The sequence below is a fragment of the Triticum aestivum genome, chromosome 6D (genome assembly GCF_018294505.1).
Source record: "Triticum aestivum cultivar Chinese Spring chromosome 6D, IWGSC CS RefSeq v2.1, whole genome shotgun sequence".
NCBI classification, from domain to species: Eukaryota; Viridiplantae; Streptophyta; class Magnoliopsida; order Poales; family Poaceae; genus Triticum; species Triticum aestivum.
Window position 1 is genome coordinate 459,621,957 of NC_057811.1, and position 18,105 is coordinate 459,640,061.

The 18,105-nt window shown below is 43.2% G+C and overlaps 1 protein-coding gene across 2 annotated transcripts; it reads left to right on the forward strand.

Moving 5' to 3' along the window:
- The first annotated feature begins 4,477 nt into the window (after positions 1 to 4,477).
- LOC123145888 (golgin subfamily A member 4) lies at positions 4,478 to 16,652 on the forward strand. 2 transcript variants are annotated; one of them, XM_044565404.1, is made up of 12 exons: positions 4,478 to 4,814; positions 4,891 to 5,063; positions 6,142 to 6,271; positions 7,200 to 7,400; positions 7,559 to 7,681; positions 7,829 to 7,866; positions 7,940 to 8,054; positions 8,665 to 13,203; positions 13,806 to 13,925; positions 14,857 to 14,964; positions 15,149 to 15,291; positions 16,120 to 16,652. In XM_044565404.1, the coding sequence occupies exons 3-12, from the start codon at positions 6,194 to 6,196 to the stop codon at positions 16,349 to 16,351; spliced, it is 5,697 nt and encodes a 1,898-aa protein (XP_044421339.1). In that variant the 5' UTR covers positions 4,478 to 4,814; positions 4,891 to 5,063; positions 6,142 to 6,193; the 3' UTR covers positions 16,352 to 16,652. The 2 variants fall into 2 exon arrangements, with proteins under 2 accessions (XP_044421339.1, XP_044421338.1); XM_044565403.1 differs by having other exon boundaries at positions 4,478 to 4,810.
- Positions 16,653 to 18,105: the final 1,453 nt, after the last annotated feature.

Genomic DNA, 18,105 nt, shown 5'->3' on the forward strand with positions numbered 1-18,105 from the left:
CGTGGCAGACGGCAAAGAACCTGCACTTTGCCATCAGTGGCAGACGGCAAAGAACCTGCCATCTAGTGACGTGTAGATGACATCATAAGGCGGACGGCAAAGACCAGAGAAATTTTGCCGTCTGCGGCGGACGGCAAAGGTCTGCCGTTAGCCACTTAACGGACTGACAGCGCAATTATTGCCGTCCACCCTCTTTGCCGTCCGCCGCAGACGGCAAAGGCTCTTTGCCGTCCGCCGCCAGGAAGCAGACGGCAAAGCAGCTGTTTACCGTAGCCTTCTTTGCCGGAGCCTTTTGCCGTCCGCGGCTGACGGCAAAGGTCTTTGCCGTCCGCCTTTCGAGCCTTTGCCGTCCGCCGTGGCAGACGGCAAAGTAGCTGTTTCCTGTAGTGTTTATTGCATTATGGGCTGTTATTACACGTTATGTCACAATACTTATGCCTATTCTCTCTTATTTTACAAGGTTTACATGAAGAGGGAGAATGCTGGCGGCTGGAATTCTGTGCTGGAAAAGGAGCAAATATTAGAGACCTATTCTACACAGCTCCAAAAGTCCTGAAACTTCATGGAGGCAGTTTTTGGAATTAATAAAAAATACTGGCGAAAGAATCAACCAGAGGGGGGCCACCCACCATCCACGAGGGTGGGGGGCGCGCCCCCTGCCTTGTGGGCCCCCTGGCAGGCCTCCGGTGCCCATCTTCTGCTATATGAAGTCTTTCACCCTGAAAAAATCGGAAGGAAGCTTTCGGGACGAAACACCGCCGCCACGAGGCGGAACCTTGGCGGAACCAATCTAGGGCTCCGGCGGAACTGTTCTGCCGGGGAAACATCCCTCCAGGAGGGGGAAATCATTACCATCGTCATCACTATCGATCCTCTCATCGGGAGGGGGTCAATCTCCATCAACATCTTCACCAGCACCATCTCCTCTCAAACCCTAGTTCATCTCTTGTATCCAATCTTTGTCCCAAAACCTCAGATTGGTACCTGTGAGTTGCTAGTAGTGTTGATTACTCCTTGTAGTTGATGCAAGTTGGTTTATTTGGTGGAAGATCATATGTTCAGATCCTTTATGCATATTAATACCCCTCTGATTATGAACATGAATATGATTTGTGAGTAGTTACATTTGTTCCTGAGGACATGAGAGAAGTCTTGCTATAAGTAGTCATGTGAATTTGGTATTCATTCGATATTTTGATGAGATGTATGTTGTCTCTTCTCTAGTGGTGTTATGTGAACATCGACTACATGACACTTCACCATTATTTGGGCCTAGAGGAAGGCATTGGGAAGTAATAAGTAGATGATGGGTTGCTAGAGTGACAGAAGCTTAAACCCTAGTTTATGCGTTGCTTCGTAAGGGGCTGATTTGGATCCATATGTTTCATGCTATGGTTAGTTTTACCTTAATACTTCTTTTGTAGTTGCGGATGCTTGCAATAGGGGTTAATCATAAGTGGGATGCTTGTCCAAGGAAGGGCAGTACCCAAGCACCGGTCCACCCACATATCAAATTATCAAAGTAACGAACGTGAATCATATGAGCGTGATGAAAACTAGCTTGACGATAATTCCCATGTGTCCTTGGGAGCGTTTTCCTTTATATAAGAGTTTGTCCAGGCTAGTCCTTTGCTACAAAAAGGATTGGGCCACCTTGCTGCACCTTGTTTACTTTTGTTACTTGTTACCCGTTACCAATTACCTTATCACAAAACTATCTGTTACCTATAATTTCAGTGCTTGCAGAGAATACCTTACTGAAAACCGTTTGTCATTTCCTTCTGCTCCTCGTTGGGTTCGACACTCTTACTTATCGAAAGGACTACGTTAGATCCTCTATACTTGTGGGTCATCAAGTACCTACGGATGTCTGAGAGCACATGAGGAGATGCCATGGTCAGGTTTGCAACTGTCGTGGTCGAGGTGTTCAGACCTCAGTACCTGAGAGAACCAACCGTGGAAGGCACCGAGAGGCTCTTGGCAATCTCAGAAGCAAGAGGGTGGCTAGGTTTGCTTGGATCTCTTGACTGTATGCATTGAAAATGGAAGAACTGCCCGAAGGCCTTACAAGGGCAATATCAGGATCATGTTAAGAAGCCCACCATCATTCTTGAAGCAGTTGCATCACATGATCTTTGGATTTTACAAGCTTTCTTTGGCATGCCCGGGTATCATAATGACATAAATGTGCTGCAGCGATCGCCGTTGTTTGCGAGGCTGACTGAAGGAAAAGCTCCTCCTTGCCACTATATTGTCAATGGACATGAGTACAACATGGGCTACTATTTGGTTGACGGTATCTATTCTCCGTGGGCTATCTTTGTCAGCACCATCTCTAAGCCAGTTGGCCAGAAAAAGGCTCACTTTGCCCAAAGACAAGAAGCAGCTACAAAGGATGTCGAGGGGGCATTTGAAGTTCTGCAGGCCCGTTTTGCAGTTGTTCGCGGACCTGCTAAACAATGGGATCCGGAGACCTTGTGGAGGTGATGACATGTTGTGTGATCATGTACAACATGATCATCGAGGATGAGTGTGACAGTGCTGCTGCAACTCAATAATTTTGAGAACATGTGTGATCCTATCCAACTTCCAGACCAGAGTCCGGTCACATTTGAAGAGTTTATTCAAATGCATGAACAAATTCGGCATCGACCAACTCACGAGCAGCTGAAGGAAGATCTGATTGAGCATCAGTGAGCGGTTAAAGGGGAAAACAATGTTGGATGTAATATTTGAACTTTTTAAAATTTGAACTACTGCTGCATGCGGATATTTGAACGTCTGTACCCTTTGTATACGGCTATTTGAATGTCTGTACCCTTTGTATACGGCTATTTGATCGTGCGTATTTAAAAAAATTAAGGAAGGCCGGATATATGCGGCTACAGTTGGATGGCGTCGTCCGGCATCCGTGTCCGCGGACTGGGACCCCTGTCTGCGGACGGATACGGGAGGAAATTTGCGGGTTGGCGTGGAGATGCCCTAAAGCATCTTATTAACCATGAAGTAGGTGACGACTCCATCTATCTCCTCCACCATTGTTGAAAATCCAAAAGATCACCCTCCTTAGCCCCCACCCTGCCTATTCTTTTTAGGGAGACCAAGAGGAGATCCTGATATATACTTTCACCAAGGCAAATCTCAAGTTCATCGATTCCTTAATATATCCCTTGCGAATCTTGTTATTCTTGGTTTTATGCGCAACCTAGATGGTTGTGGTTCCCGGATTTGTGCCCATGGCTCATTATGAGGTCTGGAGTACGAGCCAAGAGCTACCCCTAGTGAAGGTTGGTTGGACGTTATTTGGCCATGGCACTCAAAGACTTATGTGAGACATTTGTTGTCGTGGGAGCATTCGTTGTTCCCTACCTCTCCAACGAAGATTAGCACCCCCCCTAAAAGTGTTGGTGACACTAGGTGTGGATTACCGTTGCTTGGTCCCTTGTTGTCACAAACAAGAGAGAAAACCGCGGCAAAAAGAGAATTCGCTTGAAGCTGCCAGCTATGAGATTGTGGCGGGGAGCACTGAAAAGAAAGGCATAATCGACCAAACCCCTACTCACCATCTATCATGTTTTTTTAAGACATCCATCTTGGTTGCTCAAGTGTCTTTAGTACTTGTGTCTTGAATATGTACATGAAATGACCAATTATTGGTGTATCTACTATAACCTATGCCATCAAGTTATTTATTATTGCCTTTTAGGTCGTGTTGTCTGAAGTATTGTTATATTATTTGATTAATCAATGTTATTGCTGTTCCATTTTCTTTTGCTTATTGTTCTCTTATTGTTTTCTATACTTTCATTATGTGGAACTACTAATCATGACTTAGATTTCCCTCCTTTTCTATTTGCGTGTTTTTATTAGTGTGATCACTAGGAGGCAATAGATTGCATTGTATGCCATTGAACAGGGATTCCGACGATGCAGTGTCCCATGTGACGAGCAAGGTCAACCCACCAACCTACGCAAAGGCGGCTGGCCTCCATTGTAGATGTCACACACCAATGCAAAAACGATGTCGTCACGTGGCAAACACCGCGGCCACACCACACCACGACTACAAGGGGAACACGGGGTCGACACCGCCAACACAATGAGGGCCCACACAGCAACGCCCCACACGGATGGGTCGACACGACCCACTCGAGGGAAGGGAACCCCACCCACAGCCTCAGCCTCACACCCGCTCCACGCGCCGCCCGAGCTCGTGAGGCCAAAATCAAGGCGAGAAAAATAAAGAGCATGCACTACTTGTTTTCCAAGGCTAAGAAAAAGCAGAATGATTTTCACGCCTGTACTCCACTTGTACGGGTGAAAAAGAGTCGAGTGAGAGACAGACAGACATTACTGCCCAACCAGAAAACCTGGGAAGAAATAAGTAATGATAAATTAAACGACCAAACACCATCATTATGCTTGGTGCCCAGCATCCTTCCACTTCCCGATAAGCAAGCTTTGCTGCTCGCCTCTCCTAATCAAGCCCCAACCCAACCTCGGTGGAAAAGCCCGCACCTTTTGCGCGAACTCCCCGTGCTTTCTCCCGTATCAAAGTGAACCCACTGGTTGCATCCGTCTACATCTCGCCGCCGGTGAGCTCGCCTCAGCCAAAAACAGCCCCCCACCAACTCGCAAGTACATACATTTCGTCTCGGAACCGCGGATTCGGGCATGAACTCCAGAACTGTTTGGCTGCCACTGTAAGAGCACGACGGCGCCCGACCTCCTCGTGCTCTCTCCCGTATCGCGCTGCATCTTGCCGCCGGTGAGCGCCGCTGTCGAGGTCACCTGCCCCCCCTCGCCGCCTGTAGGTCTTCTCCTCGACCTCTCCTCCCTGCCTCCTTCCATTTCTTCGTCCGCCCTGACCCCAGTTCACTCGGTCGACAGCACGCCGTCGTCCCCGCCGGATTCGTTCTCATCCGCCGCAGCCTTTCGCCGGATCCGCCCGCCTCTTGCCGCCTCCGCTGCAGATCGAATCCCGTGGCATCGCCCCGGTCCGTCTCCGCCGCAGATCCCGACCTCCACGCCAGGGCCTTCGTCCACCTCCGGCGCCTTGCAAGGTACGCTCCGTCCATGCCTTGGCTGCTTAAAGCTCTTGGGTGTTGTCCCGGACATGGAAATCTTGGCTACAAGCAGGGCGTGTCTGCATTTTTTCACGATTTCTGAACTCTGCAATTGCACACTGCAACTAGCTGCATCTCTTGTCTGCACATGACACTGGTGTCTTTGCACAGGACACCAGCTGCCCAGCTACTGATCCACTAGTACCAATTTGTGTTATATAACTAGTTGAATTTTGGCTGCAAACCAAGCATGCTCTAAATCCTTGCTTGTGATATGCGAGTTTGTCAAATTGATCATACCCGTGCATCTCTTAGTTGCCTTTTGAAACTAAAGATGCATATGCTATATTTTGATTCCTTGATAATTTTGAAGCTAAACAAGGGTCTAGAGAAACGAAATGCTTAGCCTAGTTTGGCTCAATGAGGCCTGATACTGCATGGAATTAGTCCTATGTATGAATTATAGCAGGACAAGATTCTTGAATACTGCCTAACTTTACCTGTCTGGGTGAACTGGGGACAAATTCCTGTCAGCTAGTATGTTTCCACCCTGTGGCTCTAGATCTACGCGGATAAAAAGTTAAATCCGGGCATCTTGGTGTAGGTGAATTTTCAGTTATTAATTTTTCATTATTCCGTGTATCTAACTCTGGTGAACATGTGAGGTGCTGAGAAACATGTGGTTGTTAGTAGGAATAGCTATGAAATTGTTGGGACCATAGTGCAGAAAACAATATGTCTTCAATTCTTTGTATAACTGCTATCATGTAAGTGTACCAGCCAGTTGCTTTTAATGACTAGCTTTTATACTGAATTTTTCTCATTGGTGGGTATGATTCCTGTCCCCGTGTTTGTGTGTTTGCACATGCATGAGGACATTCTGATCTACTCCCTCCGTCTCATAATATAAGAGCGTTTTTGACACTAGTGTAGTGTCAAAAACACTCTTATATTATGGGACGAAGGGAGTATCTTGTATGGTTTTTGGCTTGAATTTTGTTTGATTTGAAGGAGATTTTTAAAATGTATTTATGGATTTAAGGAAGTTTATATTGTCTTTGGTGCTTGCTTTCAGACAAAAGACCCCCCTAGAAGTACCAGATGCTTAAAGTATAAAGATTGACAGCATGTCAAGGGTGCGAAAATGGAAGATTGAAAAGGCCAAAGTTAAAGTTGTATTCCGGCTGCAATTCCATGCAACAAATGTAAGATCAAGTTATTTATGCTAACATAATTTCTTTGCCTTTTTGGTTGTTGAGACATTTTTTTGGTGAATCTTACTTTCGAGGAAAATATCCATTTTTCCTTGACTCTTGCATGGGTCTAGATTTCATCTCAACTCAAAAACCAGACACATTTCACCCTGAATTCCTGAAACCATTTGTTTTCACCTGTAGGCTGTTCTTTTTTTTTTGCAAAGGAGCCAAAGCTCTGTTTTAACCAGACAACAGCTTTATGAGAAAACCCCTGAAAGAAAAGGAAAATATAATCCAGTCCTTAGGGAATCCTCCACCCCCCACATGTCGATGGAACATTGATGTTGGCACAGCTGGAGTTCCACACCATCGCCGGGACAAAAAAGTAGTGTCCACACAGGCAGCTAGGAAGTCACCCTTAGGCTGGTTTTATATGTGCTTTTCGGCTTTTCACCAAGTCGGCTGCCACATCGCTGATTTCAGCTTACATGCAGCACAGTGAACGTAATAAGAAATAAATATTTGTTTATTTGGGTGATGTTGTATTTTTCTTATTTGTTGATTTGCTGACTAGTTGCCTAGTTATTCTCAACCTAGAGCATGATTATGGGTCCCATGACATTGCCTGTCAAAAACATCCTAGATCCTACATATAGTGGCGTGTCGCCGTGTCGCCCAAAACCGTGTTGGGATTATTTGTGGGGGTGGGGGTGGTATTTCCAAAATTTAGGCTGTGGTTTGTCCATTTTTTGAGTTAGGGGTGAAAGATGCTAATACATACCCTGCCAAAAGTTGTAGGGTGTAAAATTGACTTATTTCCTGCTCTCTGATTTTTACTAATATGAGTCTTGCAGTTTGTGTGAATACTCAGGATTATTGCGTGTTTCTGCCATCCATAGTTGAATGATCTTTACATGGTTACTTGTTTCTGTTGCAGATTCCATCTACAGGATGGGACAAGTTGTTTTTGTCCTTTATCTCTGCTGATACAGGAAAGGTAACTGCAAAAACAAATAAAGCAAATGTGAGGAATGGAAGCTGCAAATGGCCAGATCCTATTTATGAAGCAACCCGACTTCTTCAGGATTCTAGGACTAAGACATATGATGACAAGCTCTACAAACTTGTTGTGGCCATGGTGCGTTGCACAATTGGTTTCGCTTATCCTACATCTTCCTTGGCCATGGACTTGCACACACGTTACGTTAATGTTTTGATATTGTGACCACTTAAATGCTGGATGAACTTACTAACAAGTGATGCTTGCTCTTTCTCCACTTGTTCTTGGAAAATCAGGGGACTTCTCGATCTAGTATTCTTGGGGAGGTCGATGTTAATCTTGCCGAATTTGCAGAAGCAGTGAAGCCTGTTTCAATCGCACTTCCTTTTCGTGGTTGCGACTTTGGAACAGTATTACATGTATGGTTTTTCCCCTACAATATACGTGCATGGGTTTTAGATAATGTTTTAACTTATGTCCATAATCATCAGAAAATAGTCTTTCACTGTTTTGCTTGCCTTCTGGTTGTCCTTTCTAATGTTGTTCTTTGATGAATACCATTGCAGGTCACGGCACAACTGCTGAGCACCAAAACTGGCTTCAGGTTTGGCCACGACAACAACGAAATTAGTTTTGGATTATTGGTTCCAAATCTTATGAGTGCTTTCTTGGTACAGGGAATTTGAACAGCAAAGAGAAACTGGTGCCAGAAGTTCTCAGCAGCTAGTGAATCAAAGAAGTCATGATCCTTCTGAAATTGCTGTTGCTTCATCCGATGTTGGTAGTGATAAGGTTGGTATAAATCCCTACGAAGTATTGGACCTCACTGCAATGGCACATGAAATGAAAACAAAAGAGTTCATTTTCAGGACAGTCATGTGTTTTATACTGTTTCTTGGTAGTAACTACTAACCTCCATGGAAGTCCCATAAAAAAACTACTAACTTCCATGCGTACATGGTTTACTGGTGAAAAATAATTCAAAACTTCTGACTTGAACTGCAACAAAGTAGACCAAGTTATGTGCTAGATTGCTTTGTTGAGAGTGACCTTGGTTATCTCAAGATTATGAAAGGATACATTTGAAGGGACTGCGGTCCTTTGGTTCTTTAACTGGAGGCATCGATCTATATTGAGTGGTCCTTTGGTTCTTTAACTGGAGGTATCGATCTATATTGAGTGTACTATTGCTGATTGTGCTGCAGATACATCACTAGAGAATTTACGTACTAGGCCTATATTCGTGACAATGAATGGAATCTGCATATCATGCAATGCCTACTGTTTTCATTTAATAAATAAATTAGCTAAACCATCTCCATATCCTTTTCTATGCATTTCGTCATTTGATGTAATTAAGTTACTTGGTACAAACCATAATTACCTTTATCATTTGTTATAGGCTAACACAAGGAATAAGTTAAAAGAAACTTCTTTGGGGTTCCCTGTGGCCGAAGATTCTGCGGGTTCAACCGAAGATTATGAAAATTCGTCACATAATTCAGATGGTTATTTTGCCGAAAAGAATGATCCATGTGGCAGTCATGAAATCAGTAGCTTTAGGAGCATACACTCTGGTGATTTACCACTGTGTCCGACAAGTCAAAGCCCTACACCAGAGAAGGGGCCATTTCGGGGTAAGCGTCTTTCACCACAAGGGAGCAGTGATTGGAGTCATGGTTGGACTCCTGAGTTGTCTACCAGTCATGATCTTGCTGCTGCTCATGACGAGAATAATCGAGTCAAGACCAGATTGGAGGTGGCTGAGTCGGCCTTTTCTCAGCTGAAGTCAGAAGCAACATCCCTGCAAGATGTCACTGACAAATTAGGCAGTGAAACACAGGGCCTAGCTAACCAGCTTGCTGTTGAACTTATGTCACGCGGCGAGCTCACTACTGAAGTATCTTTCCTAAGGACAGAATGTTCTAGTTTGAAAAGAGAGTTGGAAGAAATGAAATCTGCTAAACCCTTGCAGCATGAGGCTGATGGAGGAAATGGTGTTCTTGCTACAGATAGTTCAGTACATAATCTCCAAACGGAATGGCTGCAAGGCTTGCTGCTTCTTGAAAGTAAACTGCAGCAGACCAGAAATAATGCTCTCCATGGACTTCAAGCAAGTGATCTTGATTTCCTTCTTGCTGATATAGGGGCTATTCAGCGTGTTATTGAGAACCTCAAGCAAGGTGTTCAGCTTGGACAAATGAAAGAAAATAACTATCAAGAACATTTGGCTCCACCATCCAATGTTGCCCATCAATCAAGCTCCGGACGTGATCATAATTCCGACAAGAAAAACACTGGCAGTACAGCCACGATGGAGGAAAAAATGTGTGGGCTCTTGCAGAAGTTGGAGGACTCAAAAACTGAGAAGGAGAATCTGCTGGAGAAGATGAGCCAGATTGAGCGCTACTACGAATCTTTTATCCACAAGCTTGAGGAAAGCCAGAAGCAGACAGCAATTGAATTGGAAAATCTCAGGAAAGAACACAATTCTTGTTTCTACACAGTTTCTGTCCTCCAAGCCCAGAAGCAGAAAATGCATGAGGAGATGAATGACCAGCTAATGAGATTTGCTGAGGACAGAACAGCTTTAGAAGCTCAAAATAAGGAGTTTGAGAGGAGAGCTGTTGCTACGGAAACAGCACTTAAGAGGGTCCGATGGAATTATTCTGCAGCTGTTGATCGTCTACAGAAAGACCTTGAGTTGCTGTCCTTTCAGGTTCTCTCTATGTATGAGTCAAGTGAAACTCTTGCAAAGCAGCCCATTGTAGAAGATGCTGAGCATTTTCCTGAAGAGCATTCTGCAATAGCAGATTTAAGCGGTACTATAGAACATGACCAAGACAGGCCTGTTGTCAAACAACGGGGAACTGAAGGTCTTCATGAGGCAACTGCATCTCAAATGTTTTCAACTGAAAATGGCACATCACGTAGTTTTAGCTACAAAATGGATGGCCAGCAAAACCTCCTTCGGGCTGCCAAAATTGAAGAACTTCGTAGCAGATCTGAAGTCATATGTAATCCTGATTCACAGGTGAACTGCTCCAACACCGAAGGACCAAAAGATGCTTCTTCCACAATGGAATCTGATATTTTAGAAACGTACGCTGTTAACATTCAGTGGCAGGTCTTCTCTGATGTGCTACGAGAATCTCACTATACGGCACTGGATATGATTAAGCAAATGCAGGGAAGGCTATACGTGCTAGAAAAAGAACTCCATGACTCTAATGATGCTAGGGAGTCTTTAATGCTCAAGTTAAACTCTGCACTGGACCAATCAAAAAGTTTGAAAGAAAGTGAATCAGGATACATTTTCAAGTGTGATGATCTGACAGTGAAGAACCAAATATTAGAAGCAAAGCTCCAAGATATTTCAGTTGAAAATGCTTTACTTATGGAAAGGCTTGTGGTATCTGAAACACTTGTTGAGGAACATAAAACTTGTGAAAGCAAGTACAGTGCCTGCACTGAAGAAAGGAAGAGATTTGAGAACCTTTTAATGAAAGAAAGTCAGCAAACTAGTCAGCTTAAGGATGAGCTCAGATCAGTAATGGAAGATTTTGAGGCAGTGAAAGATGAATTACGTAAGCAGTCCTCCTTAATCACTGAGCAGCAAATTGTTTCTACATCACTTCAAGAGCAACTGAGCATCCTATGCTCTAAACTTATTTCTTTGAGCAAGGACATCGACATTCCATGCTTGGATGACGTATCTTTGCTACATGAACTTGAGAACAAGAATTACGCTGCTGTCATAGCAAGCTTGGAATTCTTCCAGCAGCAAGCATGCCAGAAGGTGCTTCATCTCCATCACGAAAAGGAGGCATTGGAAGAAATGTGCGATGTTCTCCGGAAGAGATCAGACAAGTCTGAAACAGAATTGCTTGATGTGAAGCAGAAGTTTCATTGTGATATGGCTGGAACAGAAGAAAAGTTGAATATTTCTGAGGGACATGTAGAGAAGCTTCAGCAGGAACTGCAGGAAATGGTACATAAATTTGAGACAATCTCAGAGGCTCAAGAGCAACACTCAATCAGCAATAGTGACTTAACATCAAAGTTGGCAAAAATGGAAGTTGAGCTGCGGATTGTCACCAGTGAGAATGAGACTCTTGTTGAAAAGATGAAAGACATTGCTGCTGTTGTTCAGGAACTTGAGAGGACCAAAGTAACTCTTGCAGAATCCGATGAAGATAACAAAACTTTGGCCCAGTCTCTACAGTCTAAAGACGAACTGTTGATGCACATGGAAAATGAAAACAGAGGTTTGCAAAATTGTCTGAGCTGTACTGAGGGAAATTTACTAAGAGAAAAGACAACGAGGGAAGATCTTGAATCTGCCCTCGCAAGTCTTACATCTCAACTTAGTGAGAAGGATCAGGTCCTGCTATCTTATAATGAGGACAAAACAGAGTTACTTCATCTGCGGGACCAGATTTCGGACATGAGTAAAGAAAACAGTTTGATGCAAGATGCTCTTTCAGAAAGTGAGCAAATCAAAAGGGACCTCAGTTGTAAGAATTGCTACCTTCACTCCCAGCTCTCCAATGCTGAAAATCAGTTAGGAACAATTCTGGAGGACTTGCTTGCCAGTGAAATTGAAGCTAGTTATATGATAAGTCAGGTTGAGGAGGTTGCCGTGCAACTTGATTTCTTAAAAAATAATTTTGGGAAGCTTCAGCTTAAGAACAAAGATGCTGACGAGTTATTAAGGGCGCACATGTTGACTATAGCAGAATTAACTGACAGAAATGCCACACTTGAATCAGCTATCCATTCTCAAGAAATCAACTTTGCGAGGGTTATTCAAGAGAAGGAAGGGCTTGAAGAGCTTATGAAAAGAAATGAACAAACATTGGCTCAGGTTAGCAATAGCGAGTCTCGAGATACATCAGTATCAATTAATAACAGTGAGGCAGAATTGAAGTATCATGACGAGATTGTGCAGCTTAGAGACGTGCAGACAAATCTTGAAGAGCACGTTGATGGTTTGAGATCTGCGAAAGATGAAGTTGAAATTCTAAACGTGGTTCTGAAATCAAAATTGGAGGAACACCATACTGAGGCGTCATCACTGCTACAGGATTCTGGATATCAGTTGACAACTTTAAAAGAACAGAACAAAGAGCTTACGCAGAAACTTGCTGAACAAACTCTGAAGGCAGAAGAGTTCAAGAACCTGTCTATCCAATTGAGAGAGCTAAAAGAAAAGGCTGAAGCTGGGAAAAAGGAGAAAGAGGGGTCATTGTTCGCCATACAAGATTCCCTTAGAATTGCATTTATCAAAGAGCAATATGAATCAAAGGTTCAAGAGCTTAAAAGTCAGGTGTTTGTCTCTAAAAAGTATTCTGAAGAGATGTTACTGAAGTTACAAAGTGCTTTGGATGAGGTTGAAACTGGGAGGAAAAACGAGATTGCTCTGGCTAAAAGAATTGAAGAGCTATCAATGAAAGTTTCTGAACTGGAGGTGGAGATGCAGGATTTATCTGCTGATAAAAGAGAGTTGTCTAATGCATATGACAGCATAATGACGGACTTGGAATGCACAAAACTGAACTTCGATTGCTGTAAAGAAGAAAAGCAGAGGATCGAGGTCTCTCTTCAGGAGTGCAGTGAGGAACGTAATAGAATAAGGGTGGAGCTTGACTTGGTGAAAAAGTTGCTGGAGAATATGGCATTAACCGACCATGTCGCCTCACCTGATAATTCTGGATCACGCATCTCTCGTGCCACATCTATCGGGCAAATTCTGGGAGATGTTAAATCTGGGTCTGCACCAGAGTTAATACCAAAACTAACAGAAGTTGATTCAGAATTACCCGAAGATGAAGGTGAAATCCATAGCACACATATTTCATCAAATGTAGCAGAATCAGAAGATGTCGGTAAGTCTGATGAGCATCCACATGCCAAGCATGCACCGACAAAGAACTTGGAGGTAATCAATCTAACATAAATGTCTTTATCTTAGTTTAGACTAATTGCGATTGAAACTAGGGCACATGGAATACTTGACAGTTGCTCACAATTGAAGTAATTTTTTCCCTGTAGGATAGTATGTTTACACATATGAGATATACCATGGTTCTCATGTTATATTATTGTAGTTACCAATTACCTTGAATCTATATATTTCAAACATAAGAGGACTAGAAAGAGGCCTGCGTCTAAGATCTGAATAACCTAAGCACATTTTAGAAACTTCTGTTTCAGCGTTTGATGGGAATAGCTTGTTAATCAGATGGCAATATTAAGTTGGATGATGTCGCGGAGTCCTTTGACCCAACTTCACAAGAAATAAGATCTGGCTCTTGTTGAATTTTTACCTGTCAGTGCTTTGTTTAGAAGTGTATATACACACCTCCTGGTGTGACACTTCACTTTTGCTTTTGCTTCACAATCACCAAGTAGAGTTGAAAGATATTCATCTGGCAGTGTGCATTTATATATATTTTTTTAATAATTGTTTTGCTTCGGTATCTGTAACATTTATAGCAGTGTTTGTTCTCTCAGCTTACTTTAATTGTACTATTTTGATAGAATTGCCATAAGCAATCTGACGAATCATTGGAGAATCATCCAACTGTCGACAATACCATCAAAGATATTTCTAAAGAGCATAAGAAATTGGCAAATGACTTGAATCTTTTCCAGAAAGAGGTATGTTGAAACTTCTCTTACTGTACTTTAACACAAATTCTGTTCCTACCAAGTTTTGAAAGGGTTCTTACATGAAAAATAATAAAATATATGATTTTTCTTATTACTGACGAGGAAAGGATATGAATCTAATCAGTTAAGTTTTCAGAGCAGTAGGTTTGAGTGTTTCAATCTATATCCATGGTGCTTAGATATCATCACATCTGTGAATGGGCAAGTGCTTGCCTAAAATGGAAATCTTAATTTCATTTTCTTCCTCATGTTCCCCGTTAATCTCTATCTTCTTTACCATAGACATCTCGTACGCAGCAAGCCTTCTGGCTACAAATCCTCATTTCATTAGCATTCCTCTCGTCTCTTCATTGCTTTAGCGATGAGCAGCAGCAGAAATATAATCCAACTCCTCTCTGTCCCTTGCTCTAGCTTTTTTGTAAAAGTGATTCACACTTTATTAATTAGGCAAAGGATTACAATCTGATTGGACATTCCCAAATCGTCCGTAGCTCTGGGTTTGCAAGCCCGTTGCACACACCCTTAGGAGCTTTATACATCTTGGTTTGCAAGCCCGCTGCACATGCCCTTACGAGTTTTATCCATATGGGTTTGTTTGATAATAGTAAGGAAGATCTTTGACTTTGTTTTTTGATAGAAAACAGCAGGAGAATTTCTTACTATAGCTTTTTATTAATTTTTATATGAGAACTTGAGAAGTTAATTACAATATGCACCCAAAAACAGTCGCAGCAAAAAGTAATACAAGAAAGAAGGAAACTAATGCTATTAGCCAATCTCCAATGTTGGTTTTGTCACTAAAATTGGGTAATTCAAACAATAAACAACTTATGTTTGGTTTTTATGAATCAGTAATTACTTGATACTTGGCATGATGTGGATCAGGGCTAATTCATTGCAAATTATTTTACATATGCAGCTGGAAAGACTTAAAAATGAGAATTCATCCCCTCTTCTTCCCCTTGACATTAATCTTATTGATCCGTCCCTCAGTGGTTTGGAAAGGGCGTTATCACAGCTTGATATGGTATGTGTACTTCTTACCTTTCTGTTCTAATATAACTGTACAACATTTTTGTTGCCACTACCCTAAGATGATAAAAGAGTTCTGCCTCCACCACCCACATGCATCCACCTCCATCGTTTGACACGAATCTGCAGTCCATTGTACCTTGTGCTAAGTTTGTGTTTGCGCATGTCGCTATTTTCAGGCAAATGAACATTTGCGAAGCATTTTCCCTTCATTTAAAGAGCTTCCTGGTTCTGGGAATGCCTTGGAAAGAGTACTTGCTTTGGAGCTTGAGTTGGCGGAAGCGCTGCAAGCAAAGAAGAAGACAGACATCGTTTTCCAGAGGTAATTAGTCATAGTGCATCTATTTTCATAAGTTTACTCTTGTCTAGTAAAGCAGGTTCCCCTTTATTATCAGCTGCCCTTTCATTCCCTCGTAGTGAACTAAATGCATGCTCACATATCAAGTCTGGTCATGGTAATACACCAAGGGAAGTATCTTTTTAGGGTTGATTGGTTGGTCGTTTTCGGGCCCAAAACCGTCGTATTAGTCGGAGGTGTAAACCAATTTTTGCCAATGTCTCAAATCATGCTTGGTTCATCGTTAACGTTTTATTTCCGGACGTTTCGGTGTCGTTACGGTCGGAAAGTTTTAAGCACCGCCGGAGCCCCCGATTGAAATCCTGGAGAAGAGAAACGAGGGAGAGAGAGAGAGGAAAGAACTGCAGCGATGGCGGCGCACGGAGCATGATGCTCTACTGCCGACCTTCTCTGCTCCTCCAAGGGATCTCCACAACGCCCTGACCTGGTGTGCTCTCCCGCTATCGTGGGCACCGTCGCCACCCCCTGTTCTGCCTGGCTCCATCGCCGGCACCTCCTTTTGGGTGCTTCACCGCCCTCATGGTTGTCGTGCCGACCAGGCCTTCCGCGACCTGCCCACCTTGATACTGCTCCCTAGTGCGGCCTTAGGACCTCCAGAGTTTTAGAAACTGTGTTGATTGATATAGAGCCTCTTTTCATTCTTGATGTTTTTTGGTCTGTCAAGCTACTAAGGTCTCTTCTTCAGAAACTAAGCTAACTAGGATAAAGAAAAAAAACATGAAATTTGTAGCTTCCAGTAATGTAAGTCAGGTTTTACTTAACTAACTAGATGCTCATCTCTTGAACATTCAGCTCATTCTTGAAGCAACACAATGACGAATCGGCGGTGTTCCAGAGCTTCAGGGACATCAACGAGCTGATACAGGATACAATCGAGTTGAGGAGAAAGCAAGTGGCTGTCGAGAGCGAGTTGGAGGAAATGCAGGGCAGGTACTCGGAGCTCAGCTTGCAGTTTGCCGAGGTGGAAGGCGAACGGCAGAAACTCGCAATGACCCTGAAAGCCCGCTCACCCAGGAAACAATAGGAGGAAACGAAGGAAGAAGAAATGTTAGCCGGTCGGTAGTCTTCTTCTGCGGCGGGGAAGAAATACATTTTGTAATGTAAATCATCATGTGTGTGTGTGATATAGTTTCATAAAGACGCAACATCTGACCTGTGTACAGGCCCTCCCTCTGACACAACCTTGTCCATCAACTAATTAATTGTTAATATGGCGGGCGACATCCGCTGACTGCTGCATCTCAGCAGTTTTTAGAGGGTGACTTGAATTGCTTTGCTGTTCTTATTAATTTTTGCCAGAATGTGAGATCGAGATACTACCAGCATTCTTTCCCAGCTTGATTTTGCTTCATTTGTTCTTGAACCAGTTGTCAATGGTATCTGTTTGCTTGCGCGTTACGAGGCTCTCGCTCATATACCATCTCTTACTGAAAATATGCACAATGTTTTTATACAAAGGAGAAAGAAAGGAAGAAATGATAAGTATGCATAAACTATCTCTTACTGGATGCTCATGTGAAGTTATGTAGGAGTAAAACCAAACATTTAGGTGTACATATTTAGACTAAACACAGATTGCATGTACATTGCTGGCAAGACTAGACGAGCGTAGTACTTTTGTTGGTAAAAAAAAATTACTGTTTTTAAAGACAGTATTTTTAAAAAGATGCCTCAAAAGATGTAGACCAAAAAAATAATACAGACATGGTACTATCTAGCGCACATTTGAAAAAGATGCTATGCAGCCGAATTTGTCTTTTTGTGATGTTACGAATCAAATTTTGGTTGAATATTTTGTAGCATGTTTAGTGAGTATTATGTGCATCGTGTGTACATGATTTTCTTTGGATTATTCAAATATTATATATGGGCATTTTCACTAGTTCTTTTAAGGAGGCATTTTGACTAGTTAGCTAGTGCACTAAGAGCATCTCTAGCAGGTCCCGTATACCCCGTCCCATGAAAATCGGTTTAAAGGATACCGCAAAATGTTTTTTTTTTGCATTTTTACCGTATGACTTTTGTTCAGGCAGAAAAGATCCCGTAAAATATTTCATTATTCTGGTAAAATTGCGCAAATCCCCTAAAAACGTCCTTTAAATTACAACTGGATCCGTCTCGACTGCTCCCACCGCGAGGATCTTGTCAGGTACAGAGGAGGAGCGCACATCTTGCCGGTGACGACGCCGCCATGGAGCAAGGCGAGGATCACGCGGACAGACGCGACGAGCAGGCAGCATCATGTAGCTCGCGGCGGTGGCAGCTAGCTAGCTCGCTCGCGACACAGCAACAGCTAGCTAGCTAGTTCGCCGTGGAGACAACATCAACAGTAGCTAGCTAGCTCGCGGGCGACGGCGTGTGACAGCTCGCGTGCGGCGGCGGTGTTGAGGTTTGGCCAGAATCGAGCTCGGGAAGCCATGGCGCCGGCTGCGAGGAAAACTGTTGGGGCTAAAATTTCCTTCCCGCCAAAGAAAAGGGAAGCCTCCAAAACCGAGCGAAATCCTATAGATATAGAGAAAATGGGCTCGCGGATGCGGGATCCCATAATTTTTTTCCGAGACGGCCGGATATGGAGGATCTGTTTGGGCAGGGACACATGATACACCCTGCAAACCGACGGTTATTATAGCGGACGGCCCGGTTTGCGAGATCTGCTAGAGATGCTCCAAGGCCATCTCTAGCCCATCCCTCAAAATCCGTTAGAGGAGTAAAAAATTGGTTTGAGGGGTTAAATCGGACCTAGCCGATCCCTTATCGGCTTTAGTCCCTCAAATTTTT